We start from the raw sequence: 14,749 nt of genomic DNA, 5'->3' as shown, positions 1-14,749 counted from the left end.
TAAGTTCATCTAAATTAAAAGAAATAATTTCATAAAACAATGAAACAGTTCAGTTTACTTAAAATATATCGGTTCTGTGAACTTGAAAGAAAAAGAAAGTGCTACATACTCATAAAAGTTGGTCTAATTGGTCTAATTTAAGTTTGTCCTACTCAAACCAATTAATTATTTTGAGCGTTAGGGTTTACAGTGATACTGTCATGCAAGGAACATTTCAGACTTGTCTGACAATAAAGTATTATCTAATCTAATCTAATCTAATGAATAAAGACATCAGTTACATCAAGTCTCCTAAAATTCCCTTTAGAGAACATAAAATAGAGAGATTTTTGACTTTTTTTTTTACCCAAAAAGCTCGGATTTTTCCCAACTTCACTTAAAGGAATAGTCCACACAAAAATATATGTATTTATTAATTTACTCACAACCAAACCCATTCACATAAAGTCTTTTTCTTCCCGACAATCAAATACACTGCAAGAAACTTCGCCATGCCAGGCGTTTGACATATTTTTAGCAAACAACAATGTACTTTTTTTTTTTTTTTTTTTTTTTTTGAGATGAACTATTATAAAAGTGAAAAATATTCTCGTTTTTTCCACCTCAGCTGTTTTTCTCCAACTACATGCCTGACATTCTTCCATTATAATTGCATTTTTCATGTTTCTTTGTGATTTATTTCACTGTTTTGTTGATTTCCTGTCATGGAAAAGCCATTGTGTTATGTTTTTCTTTCTTTGTTTGTTTTTCTTTTTATGTGTTCTCCTGTGTTTTGCTCTCCATCCATCCATCCCTCCCTCCCTGTATTTCTGTGTGACTTCACTATCCGCCCCCCTCCACCCTTTATTCCTGCTTTGACTCACACACTGAAAGATGTAGCCCTGCCCTCCCCCCCTCCCACCTCACTGACCCGTGCCACTACTGACCATCTAATGCCAGGGTCCCGAGTCGGCGCTGGTCCCAAACCCTCCGGCCCGCGGGACGTCGTGGCCTCGCTGGTGTCCACTCGCTTCATCAAACTGACCTGGCGTGTTCCCGCTGAACCACACGGAGAAGACGTCACCTACTCAGTGTACTACAGCCTGGAGGGCACTAACAGGCACGCCATTTATCTGTTATATATATATATATATACACTACTACTGTATCAAAGTTTGAGCTCAGTAAGATGGTCACACATTTTGTACTTTTATTCTGCAAGGATCCATGAAATTAATCAAAAGTTACAGTAAACTTTTGTAATGTTGCAAAAAGATTTATTTCAAATAAATGCTGTTCTTCTCAACATTCTATTGATCAAAAAATCCTGAAAAATGTATTAGTTTCCACAAAAATATGAACAACTGTTTTCAACATTGATAATAATCAGAAATGTGTTTTTGAGCAGCAAATCATCATGTTAGAATGATTTCTGAAGGATCACGTGACACTGAAGTGTCATGTGACACATCTATCTATCTATATGTATTAGTATTTATCTTGTGAAGTATTTATTCATCATAATTAATTATTTAGATAAATCTATTTAAAATAACTTACTGAAAAAAAAAAATACTGCATTACGGTAATGAGATTCTAATGAGAATTACAAAAAAAAGTAAAACATTCATATGCATTATGGTTAGGATCATTTTTGTGCTTAATTGTTATTAAACAATATCATGCATGCAAAAAATGAAATATCATATTAAAAATGTAATAAATATTTTATTTGCATTTTGACTATGAAGTGAAATGTGACCCAGGCATGTTTTCGTGTCCTTCACCCTCCGAGAAGCCTTTAATAATGGATGCTATTGATTATTGTATTCTGTTCATTTGTTGCTATTATTTCAAGTCGCATGTTGTTCTTATTCATATTTATAACGCCGTTCTGTATGAGCTGCTTTTGACTACAGAAAAATCTGAGAAGCTTCAAATCAGCAGTCCTCTCCTGTTTCAGTCTCATGTGACGCTTCTGATCCTGTACAGGGAGAGGATCGTGAACACCAGTCGTCCAGGAGAGATGCAGGTCACCATCCAGAACCTCATGCCAGACTCCACGTATGCCTTTCGTGTGGTGGCGCACAACAGAAACGGCCCTGGAGAGAGTTCAGCGCCTCTGAGAGTAGCCACCCAGCCTGAAGGTAACATTCACACCAACATTCACCATGGATTTAATGTAGTAACACTAACTGTAACCATGGTATTGTGGCACAAAATAGTCTGCTCGAATGCTTCAAACTTTTTCCAGCATCAAATTTTAATGTTTTTTTAATGTGATGATTTGTAAAACTAAAAGTTTAAAGATGTAGGAAAACTATGGGCCCTATCATACACCCGGCTCAATGCAGAGTCAGGCGCGACGCAAGTTTTTTTTGCTAGTTTCAGCCCGACGCAGTTATCATTTTCACGTCCTGTGCTACGTTGTTTAAATGGGCATTTGTGCGCCCATGGGTTGCTGGTCTGAAAACAAGGTGTGTTCAGGCGCATTGTTGGTGCGTCGCTATTTTGAGGAACTAAAACAGACTGAGCTATTGACCAACTGAAACCTGGTCTAAAGTCAATGGCGCAGTATTTTATTTATTTATTTAAAGAGCGCGTTAGTAATGTGCGCCTATATGTCACAAATCTCTGGTTTCTTGAACATGACAATGAGTTCACGATACTCAAATGGCCTCAGTCACCAGATCTCAGTCCTGTAGAGCAGCTTTGGGATATGCTGGAACGAGAGATTCACATCATCGATGAACAGCTGATAAATCTGCAGAAACTGCGTGATGCTATCATTACTCAACAGACCAAAATCTCTGAGGAATGTGTCCAGCACCTTGTTGAATCATTGCCATGAAGAATTAAGGCAGTTCTGAAGGCAACCTGATACCAGCAAGCTATACCTAATAAAGTGGCCGGTGAGAGTATATTTTAGATGGAATTTGAGGGAAATTGCATACACACATCATTAGCCTGTATGAGATTACACAGTGAAAAGTAACTCCGGTGGGGCTTGTATAGTGAGGGAGTAGCTTGAAGCTGAATGCTCGAACGAGAAAAATGAATCATGGTTCATTCAAAGTGACACGCATTTACCGGTTGTACATAGAAACTGTTATTTATTAGTCTATCCGCTCTTATAAGATGTTCACCAGTGTCTCAAACCACACTCATCTGTGCAGAGGAGCAGAGCCGAAGCACAAACAACACAATGTTCTCTGCGATATGCATCCCGTTTTATTTTTTTAACTCCTGGAGGGCCAAACGTTACATAGTGTAGCTTTAAGATACTTATCAAATCAGATAAGTATGTTATAAGTATGTCCTAATGAGATTCATGGAGTAATTCAAATTTGATGTTTGAAAGTTTGATGCTCCCCCTGTAGTCAATCATTTTATTCCTTAAAACTCATCTTTGATCACCAAAATTACATATTTAAAAGTTTTTTCCTTGAAAAAAAATAGCTTGAATGTAACTCGACACCCTTGCCTCATTTAGTATACGCGGTTCTATGAATATGCAAATTAGCCCCGCCTCCACTCACTCACTCAGCTCAGATATCCACTGGTTGACGATCACGCGTTGATCTGATTGGTTACAAGGTAGTTTGTGACGTCAGAAACACCAGCGATTTCAAACCGTGTCTCTGAGACTGTCTTTGGTTCACTGCAGTTTTAAGCAGAAAATACTCAGCAATGGTGTCGACTTATGAATTTACACATGGTTTGTCTTAAAGCATATTAAAAACACCACATAGACATATAAACAACATTAAAAGCTTGATTTTTAACTTGTGTTACGAATTACATACTGACAAATTTCAGTAGGCATCAATGCATGAAATCAAGCTGACGTAGTGTTTACGCTCATGTACTCGTCTGGAGTGTGTTTTGGGCCTTAGAGATTATGCTGAACATTTTCTCTGGAGTTTTCTTTCTAATGCCTCAGTTTAAAATCTCATTATAGAGGTAAGCACACACGGTAAAACACCTGCTGACTTTTAAGCAAACATGCCTCTTGAAGGAATATGGCCTGACTTCATCAACGTGAAACATTATCAGCTCAAACTCAGCACAGGAGACGCTGTTTCTGGGTCAGTCGTGCTCCTCTGTGTGTCCTTGGCTCTGACACTTTATAATGTGTGTTAGCGGGAATCTGGCGCTCTCGGGAATCCCGCTGCGTGAAGATCGTGGTGAATTTGAACAAGTCATATATACACACACTCACACACTCGTCGAACGCACTTAATCCCATCCCGGTATCAGAAGCAGCCGTTGATGTTGGACAGAACGAGTGTCTGTGGAACTGAGATAAAGCCATCTCTCACTCAGATGCCAGAAACGCGTGATCAAAGTTTGCAAAATGATTCATGTAAGACATCGAATGCAGTTTATATTAGAGCTTGGATATGACAGATGGTTCAGTGTAAACATAACTGGATGAATGTAGTCACAGAGTTGTTGCAGACGTGTGGTGAAGTGGTTCAAGCCCCTGTGGAGCTCAATAGGAGATATTATGAGGACCGTTCATGTCGCTCTTCACAGTACAGTGAAAGTGTGTGTTTACTAAAGCGACCAGAGACTGTCATGTTCCAGGAAGGACATAAATAAAGTTTTGGTAGTCCATACTATTTAGTGGGCTATTTTCCAAGTCTACTAAAGCCATATGATCACGTTGTGGTGATTTTCAGCAAATAATGACCTATATTTTAGTGTCTTTCTCACTATTGTATGACTTTAGAAGACTTGGAATATAGTGTGAATCATATGATCTGTTTAGTCATTTTTGGGGCTTGACAGTCCCTTCACCTCCACCTCCACCTTCTCCACCTTCACCTCCACCTTCACCTCCTCCTCCACCTTCACCTCCACCTCCACCTTCTCCACCTTCCCCTCCACCTTCACCTCCTCCTCCACCTTCACCTCCTCCTCCACCTCCACCTTCACCTCCACCTTCACCTCCTCCTCCTCCACCTTCACCTTCACCTCCTGCTCCTCCTCCTCCACCTCCACCCAGCCTCTGTAATATCATTATCACTGTCCTTGTGAAAAAGTGTCGGCTCAATAACTACTGGCCATCTTTCAGTTGTTTAATGTCCATGCTATTTGAATTATATTATATTTCATTTAATGTAGAGCTCAGCTTCGATTAGCCCTACATGATGAGTCCCTGAAGGCCTGTCAGTCGTGAGCGTGTTGGAAAACAGATTTAACGGACACTCGTCGGAGCCGATAATTGAATGTAATGATTCATGACCCTAGCAAGTAAACAAAAGTTAAGCAACATAGAATCTCATTTCCATCCTCTCCGCTCTGCTGAGCAAATGAAATCACGTCAATCCTGCAGCCTGAGCTGGTGTGTGTTATTCTGCTTTCTGCCAGAGGTGTGTGTCATGAGAGATCTCACTCTCTCTATTCAAGTCCATGTCAAAGCGCTTTATTGGCGTGACTGGTTTACAAACAAGGTTGACAAAGCAACAATGGACATATCAGAGAAAAACAGTGACAGACAAAAGGTGCCCGTAATAAAATGAAATGAAATGAAATGAAATAAATGAAATAATGAAATAATGAAATAATGAAATTAATGAAATAATGAAATAATGAAATGAAATGAAGTGAAATAAAACAAAATAAAATAAAATGATGAAATGAAATGAAATAATGAAATAAAATTAAATGAAAAATAAATAAATTAATTTAATTAATTAAAATGAATTAATTAAAATTAATTAATTAATTAAACAATACAATGAAATAAAATAATGAAATAAAATAAAACAAAATAAGATTAAACGAAATGATGAAATTAAATTATATAAAAAAAAATATATATATATATATATATATTGTAGTTATATATATATATATACACACACAGTGCTTTCATAATGTTGTTTTTCTAATTTTTCTCCATTCTTTCTATGTAATAGTCCAGGTTCCTGGTCCTGCTCCAAACCTTCATGCAGTGGTCACGTCCCCCTCCACAGTGAGTCTCAGCTGGGACGTGCCCCTCATAGGCAATGGAGAGATCCTACACTACAAGATCTACCACATGGAGAAGGGCATGGACACTGAGCAGGTAAAACTAGAGCCCACCTCCACCTCCTCATGTACCTTCACCTCGACCTACACCTACAACTCCACCTCCACCTTCACCTTCACCTTCACCTTCACCTCCACCTCCACCTTCACTTTCACCTCCACCGTCACCTCCACCTTCACTTTCACCTCCACCGTCACCTCCACCTCCACCTAAATCTCCACCTTCACCTCCACATCCACCTTCACCGTCACCTCCACCTTCACCGTCACCTCCACCTTCACCTCCACCATCACCTTCACCTTCACCTCCACCTAAATCTTCACCGTCACTTTCACCTCCACCTTCATCGTCACCTCCACCTTCACCTCCACCATCACCTTCACCTCCACCTAAATCTTCACCTCCACCTTCACCTCCACCTTCACCGTCACCTCCACCTTCACCTCCACCTCCACCATCACCTCCACCTCCACCTTCACTGTCACCTCCACCTTCACCGTCACCTCCACCTTCACCTCCAACTTCACCATCATCTATATATATATATATATATATATATACACATTTATATATTAATCAATTATTCATCAATTATGATATATTATGCACTTATATTGATATTATACACATGTATATTTATATCATATTTATATAATAAAATATGTCTAATTAAATATTTACATTTCTATATCTGTGCAGTCTCTGTATAATATCTCCGCCATTTTCTGCCTATATCTCTGACATGTCTCTCTCTCATCAGGATCTGGATGTGAACACACTGTCCTACACCATGACTGGACTGAAGAAGTTCACAGAGTACAGTTTCAGAGTGGTGGCCTATAACAAACATGGACCTGGAGTCTCCACCGAGGACATATCCGTGCGCACATACTCTGATGGTACTTACAGTAAATCTGCTCATTTTGCTTCGTCTTGCTAGTCAGTTTCCAGCACTCCTCCACTTATTTTGCTCCTCAAAATAACCATAATAAGGGGTTATAGCTCTACTAGGCAATAAACCAGCTATCGCCTATATATCCCTGTTGTAGCTGCATCAACAGAGCAATATCAGCAGGGTCCAAAAATAACTTAATGCCATACCTGTCAATGCTGAGTGAATTACTGGTTTGTTACGTCCTGTGAAACTGTATTTTGTAGTTATTACTATATTCTTCAACTGGGACTCTGTTAAATTTTTTATGCTCACTGTAAAATTAGGCCATTTTTCTTACGGTTATTGTGAAATGGAGTCAACAACTTTTTCTAAATTGTGTTGGTATGAATATAGGCAGGGCTTGACATTAACACCTGATTTCAGCGGTGGCGTGTTACGCAGTCACTCCTACTGGCCACTTCGGCGGGATCAATTTTAGATATAATATATACATTGTTCAATTGTAGTCTTTTAAAAAGGCATCTGAAATAATAAACTAAGTGCAATGTAGTGTTGTCAAAAATCAATTTTCCGTTTCATATCGATACTGAAATATCTGAAACGCTTCCAATACTAATTTTCCGCAGAATAGATACACAATTCTTTCTCTCTCTCTCAACAGCGAGTGACACACAAACCCGCCTCTCCTCACTCACTCGTTTCATTTGATGAATATTGTTGGTGTTACAGGGCTTGAATTTCTCCGTGGGATTGCACGTATTGCGCATAATTGTACTCATTCCAGCATACTTTGTGTGCGCACATAAAGCCGCTTCTCAGGACTAAATTTAGTTATTTTTCGCTGCTTATTGCGCTTAAAAAGTGAAATACACACAAAATAATGTCAAAATGCCGGTCTTGGCGAGAATTCACGTAAACACATTCAGTTATGTCTTAAGTGAACGTAAACAGTTGAGAAAGAAAGCGCATGTATAACAGTATAATGGATCCGTGCATTCGATCTTAAAGTGACAGCAGCCTAATAAACCTGCTTCCAAATTATGAGATAATATTTCAAATATCTATGCCATTTTTTTCTCCATGATATCAATGTCAAAATTGTGGCTCGTGAAAATGCTGAGCTGCACAGTTCATCACATTTAATGTCAAGCCCTGAATATACAGTAGATGCCATAGTGGAGTGCTTTGAGAAACATGATAGTAGCCATTGACAATAGTTAAATATATTGTTTAATGGTCATTATATAAAACTATTTGACTGCTCAGTACTCATCAGAATGTAGTAGACCCATGTAATAAATGTGGATAATAAATCTCAGTAACCCTGTCCTCCCTGTGTTCAGTCCCCAGCGCTCCACCGCAGAACATGACGGTTGAAGTGCTGAACTCGAAGGTAAGGCTGTATGACAGTGAACAGTAGCTCTGATGAAGAAGCTCATCTGTTGCTGAGATTTAACTGCACATCTGTGCACTGTCACAAAGCTTCACATCCTCATTTATTCTTCCTCTGTGTTCTCCTCCCCCTCTTTCTCAACATACAATTTATATTTGTCTTGCTGCCGGGGAATATGAGTCCTCCTCCTGTTGTTTTTATTCATGAGTGTGTTTATTGTTCTAGTCATATTTAGACAAGCTAGCGTCTTGGGCTGTGAAAATGCATTTAGCACTATTATTTCATGGCGTTTGCTAAGGCAAGAATGACTTGATTTTAGAGTTTGAACAAACCTCTAAGCCTAAGTGTTAAAGTGCCCCAATTATGGTATTTTAAAAGTTCCTAATTGTAATCTCGTACAATAGGTTTACATGCATCCGTGGATGCAAAACACTTTAATTTTCTCGTAATATAATTGCACCTCAGTTCTCAAAGAGTCTGAAAACGGTTTGTTTGAAGATTTAGGATGAAGAACATAAGCCATATCTAAGGACCACAACATTATAGATTATTTTATTTATTGACATGACTATTTTAGAAACAGTATCCCCAATGCATCAATACAGATAACAACAACAACAACAATAATATTAATTATCTCACAGTAATCATAAATAAATAAATAAACACTGATGGCCAGAATATGCCAGTGATAAAGAATACATTTAAATACAATTTGTGTGAATGTTTTTACAAGTAACCATTTAAAAATTGTATTAATTATAGACATAGTTTATTATTAGTAATAGAAAATCGTGATGTTTATAATGTGTTCATGCCTTATAGTTGCATTTAGCAGATTAGAGCTGGGCGATAATATAGTTTACATATTTTATGTGACGATACAAGCAATCAAGCAGATATATACAGTATATATACAACTTTTAACTCTTTCCTCGCCAGCGTTTTATTTAAAAAAGTGTCCAGTCAGCGTCTTATTTGACTGGAGATTCAGTACTCTTTCAGAAGGTGTGTAATAGCGCCCCCTACCGTATAACAGCGAAAACACAGAAAGCCAGAAAATTACGTCAGGGAATCGTGTAATAAATGACGGAAAATTATTTCAATGGCAAAATTATAGTTTAAATTTCTTGTCAATATAACAATCAAGCAGTTGATATTTGGGTTGTGCTTTATTGTACAGTACGTGCACTTACAGCATTCTTACCCAAGAAAGTACTGGGTGATATACAGCAACGACAGGGGTTAAGGTTAGGTTCAGGGTTAGTACCCAGTTATTGTAATAAGTACATAGTGTGTACATGTGGAGCAGGCCTGTACAATAAAGCGTGACACCTATGTGAGTGTACTATGTATATGGGTGATAGAAATGTATTCAGCATTCAACAAATACATTAAAGAACCCATCAATAGGTCAAGACTTAAACACTAGCAACCGCACAGGAACTGTTCAGAACTCCCTAGCATCGTAACAGCCAGTTTTGCGCGGCAAAACTGTAACAATCCAGTAGTGTTAAAGTCTATTTGCATTGTGGTTACACACAGATCCACACACTTTCAAGCCTGTAATGGTTTTTATGGCTCAGTAATTAGCACTGAATAATAATGAAGGCTTTACGTCCCAGGCAGAAGCTTTATTCTTTCAGTTTTGTAAATTGCATGAGAAGATGGTTAATTAGCGGGATCCTACGGACTGTATCGAGTCCCCTTGCGTGGCTACGCAACAGACAGGGGGAATTCAATCTGTGTGTGTGTAATGAACACAGTGACTTGGTATATGAGGCCCACACTGGTGCCACCTTGCACACCCATGTGACCCATAAGTCAATTAAAACAAGTTTGTTTTTGCTGAAAACACAAGCAGCAGTTAGCGAGGTAAACTGGAATTGGTAGAGAATTGAAATACAGTAATTGCATACATGGTGCAGATTTAATTCGGTTGATTCCCTCATGGCCCGTGAACACGGCAACTGTGGATACTGTTAATTAATTCCCCACCCACGCTGGGCGGCCTTCATTATCCCAGCATGCACTGCAGGCCGCCTCCATCTATCCCGAGCTTCAGTCCCTCAGGCTCCTCTACACTTCACAGCTTTATCTATTATTCATGTGTTCGATGAGGCCGGCCTCCACTGCTCCCCCAATGCCCTCTGTCGCAGGACTGATATACTTGCGCATGCTTTATGTGGAGGACGATCACGTTCTCTAATGGACGCCTCGGGGAGACAGTGACTTAGGGTTAGATGCCTGTGCTCAGGCTTGTTACTATGGTGGCTTTGCATGCAGAAGCCTGGAGGAGCTGCTGAATAAATGGCAGCGCTAATAAACTCACTGTGTTAGAAATCTCATACTGGTACTAAATTTCATTTGCGACCATTAAAAAATAATGTTCTGTATAGTATGAATATGGGCTGTTGTGTGAATGAAATTCGGACGTACTACATTCGCCATTTTGTCATTGTCATGTGACCTACGCCGTCAGTTGCGTCGCTTCACGGCCTCATGGGACAGTAAAGTGTCCATTGAATGCCCACTCCAGAATCTCACTATAAGCAGTAGGTCACTGTTTTTCGAATACTATGTATTCGGTCATATTACTCAGTAGAGCTGCACGATATGGATAAATTGAGAATCATGATTTTTTTGTTTCAAATGGAGATCATGATTCTGAACAGACAACTAAACAAACTAATTTACTAGAGGTTCTGGCAAAATGTTAATTGCTACAGAAATAAATAAAAAAATCAGTTTGAGTGAATGATTCAACGACTCACTCATAAAGACTTGTTTCATTACTGGATGAATCAGCGTTTTTGAACAAATCTCTTGAATGAATGATTCAATGACACATACATTTCTTTTTAACAGTCACTTATCGCCACCTACTGGTGTGACGATGTTATCGATATCATCTTTATTTGAAGCGTTAAGTTAATTTCAAAAGGTGATTTGCTCTATCTTGATCACTACCGTAGACATCAGTGTTTATATCTGAACTATAAACTTTTATCCCAGTACTCCTGTGATCATTTGAATATTTGTAGGATGGAAATAATGATACTGTGTGGTTGAAAAGACTGTTTGTGAAGCTGTTTCATATATATATATATATATATATATATATATACACATGACAACTGCTTTATCTGGGTCAGCGACAGTGTAAACGCAGATTTAGTTTAATAGACATAGCCGAATCACTTTCATTTACGAATGAAATTCGATTTTGGATGCAGCGACTGTGTTTATTGCTGTAGACGTAAATCAGAGTGTGTGATACTGAGGATATTTTTTGGTTTTCCCAACTTTTAACGTTATAGAGCATCATGATCAGATGGCAACCTCCACCGGCAGATGCTCAGAATGGTGAGATCATCGGCTACAAGATCCGCTATAGGAAGGGTACGAGGAAGAGCGAGGTGGCGGAGATTACTTCAGGATCGCAGCTCTATCAGCTCATAGATGGTAAGCTCATGTCAAACTCAGAAGGACTAACAGATCTTTGGTTGTTTTCAAGTTATCATCGACCTCGGCACCAATAACTGGCCGATGAATAAAGCCTTGTGCACGGGACGATTGATGCACCGAGTGAACGTGCAAATTCACTCCCTGACAGTAGATGGCGCTTATTGAAAAACAGAAATACCCCATAACTCCCTCTTATCGGGATTTTTGTAGTCGCTGTGACGCTTGTCATAAAGTTCTTTGTTCAGACACCAAAGAGACCAGCAGCTCTACATTCATCTTGCCTTGTTGCATCTTCTTCTTCGTTTACTTACTTCTTCGTCGTCTTCGTCTATCAATGTGTGTTCGGCAAGACCGTTTTGTGCTTGAGCGCCACCAAGTACCACACTTCAGCAGCTCCAGGCACGTGAACAAAAGCACCAATCTCATTGGTCAGCCAGTCATTAACGCGGCGTCAAACCAAAAAAAAAAAAACCTGAGGTGTTTTTTTTAAAAATTACACTTTTACACCTGCCGTTTTGCGCGTCGGTGTGCATACTCACATTGGCGCCCTTTGTTTAGTCACGAGGAGTTAAACGTCAGTGAAAAGCGTGTGTGATAATCGTCCCGGTTTGCACGAGGCTTTACTCTGTTCCAAACAGAGTAATCAAATCTGCTGATGGAGTAGACCAGGGTTCACCAATCTCGGTCCTGGAGGGCCGCTGTCCTGCAGAGTTTAGCTCCAACCAGCTCCTACACACCTGTCTGAAAGTTTCTAGTATGCCTAGCGAGACCTTGATTAGCTGGTTCAGGTCTGTTTAATTGGGGTTGGAGCTAAACTCTGCAGGACAGCGGCCCTCCAGGACCGAGATTGGTGAACCCTGGACTAGACAATACAAAAATATGTTATAGGCCTGTCAGCTTAGTTACTTTGAGTTCATTTAGCTCAATTAATGCAAAAATGACACATTTATTCATGCGCCCTGATCCTATTTGAATAATTAATAAGTCTGTCATGCAATTAATTTGGTTAATTTTGTTAACAAAATGAATTACATGACACTCTAGATAGTCACTCACTGAAAAACCCATATTGGCTGACAATTTTTTTTTTCTGGTTACACTTTATTTTACTGTTACAGTGTAATTATATATTTAAGTAGTGAGTAATTAGGCAACTACATGGACTTACTACAAGGTTAGGGTATGATTAGGATTTGGTTGAGGGTTAGTTGCATGTAATTATGCAAAATTTGCTGTTAATTACTATTGGAGCTGGACTAGCAACATATGTAACAAGGACACTGTAAAATAAAGTGTTTGTTTTTTTGAAAGCACCATTACATTTTGTTCTTACCCATATACAGTCTCTAGAAAAGCTCATTTCTCAAACATATTCCAAAATAGAGCCTCAAGTGACGAACTCTATCCATTAATGAAACAAAAGTGAAAATGAAATTAAATCAGATCCAAAACCGATATCAACAGCTTCTTTGGGTGTCACGCTGTGGTCGGCATCAAAGAAAGCATAATGGTTGTTTTCTGTTCCAGTTGAGTTGAGATGAGATATTTCTCAGTTCAAAGGCTTGAAGTGGAGTGTTAAAAGAAGACATGGGTTTCTATTTCCCACAAGGCCGCAGGAACAGCTCTGCCTTTACCATTCGACGCTCTAAGCAGACGCTTATTAACATTTTAAAGCAATTACAACCTCAGGCATATTTAAAGACAGCAGGCATTCTCCAATTGTAGTTGTTCATGTCAGTCTAGTGTATAAATCAGCGCTCGAGGCGATGCTGTAGCGTGTAGGTCAGTGTGTCGCACAGAGGAGCCGGTGATGATGATGATGATGATGATGATGATGATGATGTTGATGCGGGGGTGGTCATCGATTTTGTCTCAGTATATAGCTTGAGAAACACACATGAGTGAAGCGTCTTTCTGTTTGTTTCCAGAGAAATGAGCTGACTGGTTGATTGAGATGTAGTACTTTACTGTTACTATTGCTAATACTTGTGGTGAGCAGCTGTATAGGAACCACCCAGAACATCTTAGAAGAAGATTAAAAAAAAAGTGCAAATCTAGTTCATTTTGTGCAGTTTTAGCTAAAAAGCAGCAGCTTTACAGAGATAACAGGAAAATAATGCGACAAAGTTTGTTTCTAGAAGAAAATAGCGTCACAGTCCAGCTTAAGTAAGCTCAGTGATGTTTCATTTTTGTTGTAAAAAAGTTATTAATTTAGTTTATTTATATATATATATAGCCTTTCTGGAGAAAACCGTGATGTCCAGCTCAGTTCAGTTCTCATATAATGATGTCAATGCAGACAGATCAATAATATTGTTGAATATTGAATTAAATGACAACTAAAACGTTGTATTTTATCTCACAAAGCTTGTATGGCTGTATTGAGGGTTTTTTTCCATATTTTTCAGGTCTGCAGCGAGGCACTGAATACATGTTGCGAGTGGCGGCCATTTCGGTGAACGGCACGGGTCCCGCCACAGACTGGACCACGGCTGAGACGTTTGAGAGCGATCTGGACGGTAAAAACCGGCAGAATCCTGTGAAAACTGGTGCTCGATTAGGAAGACAAAGTGTAATGTGTCTCGTTCTCTGGTTTCAGAGACAAGTGTGCCGGACGTCCCCAGCTCCTTACATGTACGGCCTCTTGTGAACAGCATCGTAGTGAGCTGGACGCCCCCGGAGAACCAGGACATCGTGGTGAGGGGTTACAGCATCGCCTATGGGATCGGCAGCCCTCACGCAAAGACCATTAAAGTAGACTACAAACAGAGATACTACACCATTGAGAACTTGAGTAAGACCCTCATTATAATAATGATGCTCTGCACACAATACGATTTCAACTAAATGCTAAATATTGTAAACAGCACAGATTTTTTGCAGGTTAAAAATATATTTTGTTTATGAATAAGTATATTACAAAATTTGCCTTAAGGGGCAAGACAATATATTTGCAGTCTTCAAATACATTTTT

At 39.1% G+C, this 14,749-nt stretch overlaps 1 protein-coding gene across 15 annotated transcripts in view; it reads left to right on the top strand.

The window, feature by feature from the left end:
* Window positions 1–14,749, top strand: part of neo1a (neogenin 1a) — a 167,662-nt gene that overhangs the window by 131,815 nt on the left and 21,098 nt on the right. For 11 of the 15 annotated variants that reach the window (XM_084108455.1, XM_084108452.1, XM_084108451.1 and 8 more), the window contains exons 8-15: window positions 874–1,099; window positions 1,972–2,126; window positions 5,907–6,055; window positions 6,780–6,918; window positions 8,258–8,307; window positions 11,628–11,772; window positions 14,184–14,294; window positions 14,375–14,569. In XM_084108455.1, the coding sequence (XP_083964581.1) occupies window positions 874–1,099; window positions 1,972–2,126; window positions 5,907–6,055; window positions 6,780–6,918; window positions 8,258–8,307; window positions 11,628–11,772; window positions 14,184–14,294; window positions 14,375–14,569 (1,170 nt within the window). The remainder of the gene's footprint in view (window positions 1–873; window positions 1,100–1,971; window positions 2,127–5,906; window positions 6,056–6,779; window positions 6,919–8,257; window positions 8,308–11,627; window positions 11,773–14,183; window positions 14,295–14,374; window positions 14,570–14,749) is intronic. The other 4 variants (XM_084108445.1, XM_084108458.1, XM_084108453.1 and 1 more) reach the window with 1 other exon arrangement.

The sequence above is a fragment of the Abramis brama genome (assembly GCF_963993115.1).
Source record: "Abramis brama genome assembly, chromosome: 3".
In the NCBI taxonomy this organism is placed as follows: Eukaryota; Metazoa; Chordata; class Actinopteri; order Cypriniformes; family Leuciscidae; genus Abramis; species Abramis brama.
This window is presented reverse-complemented; position numbering and strand designations above follow the sequence as displayed.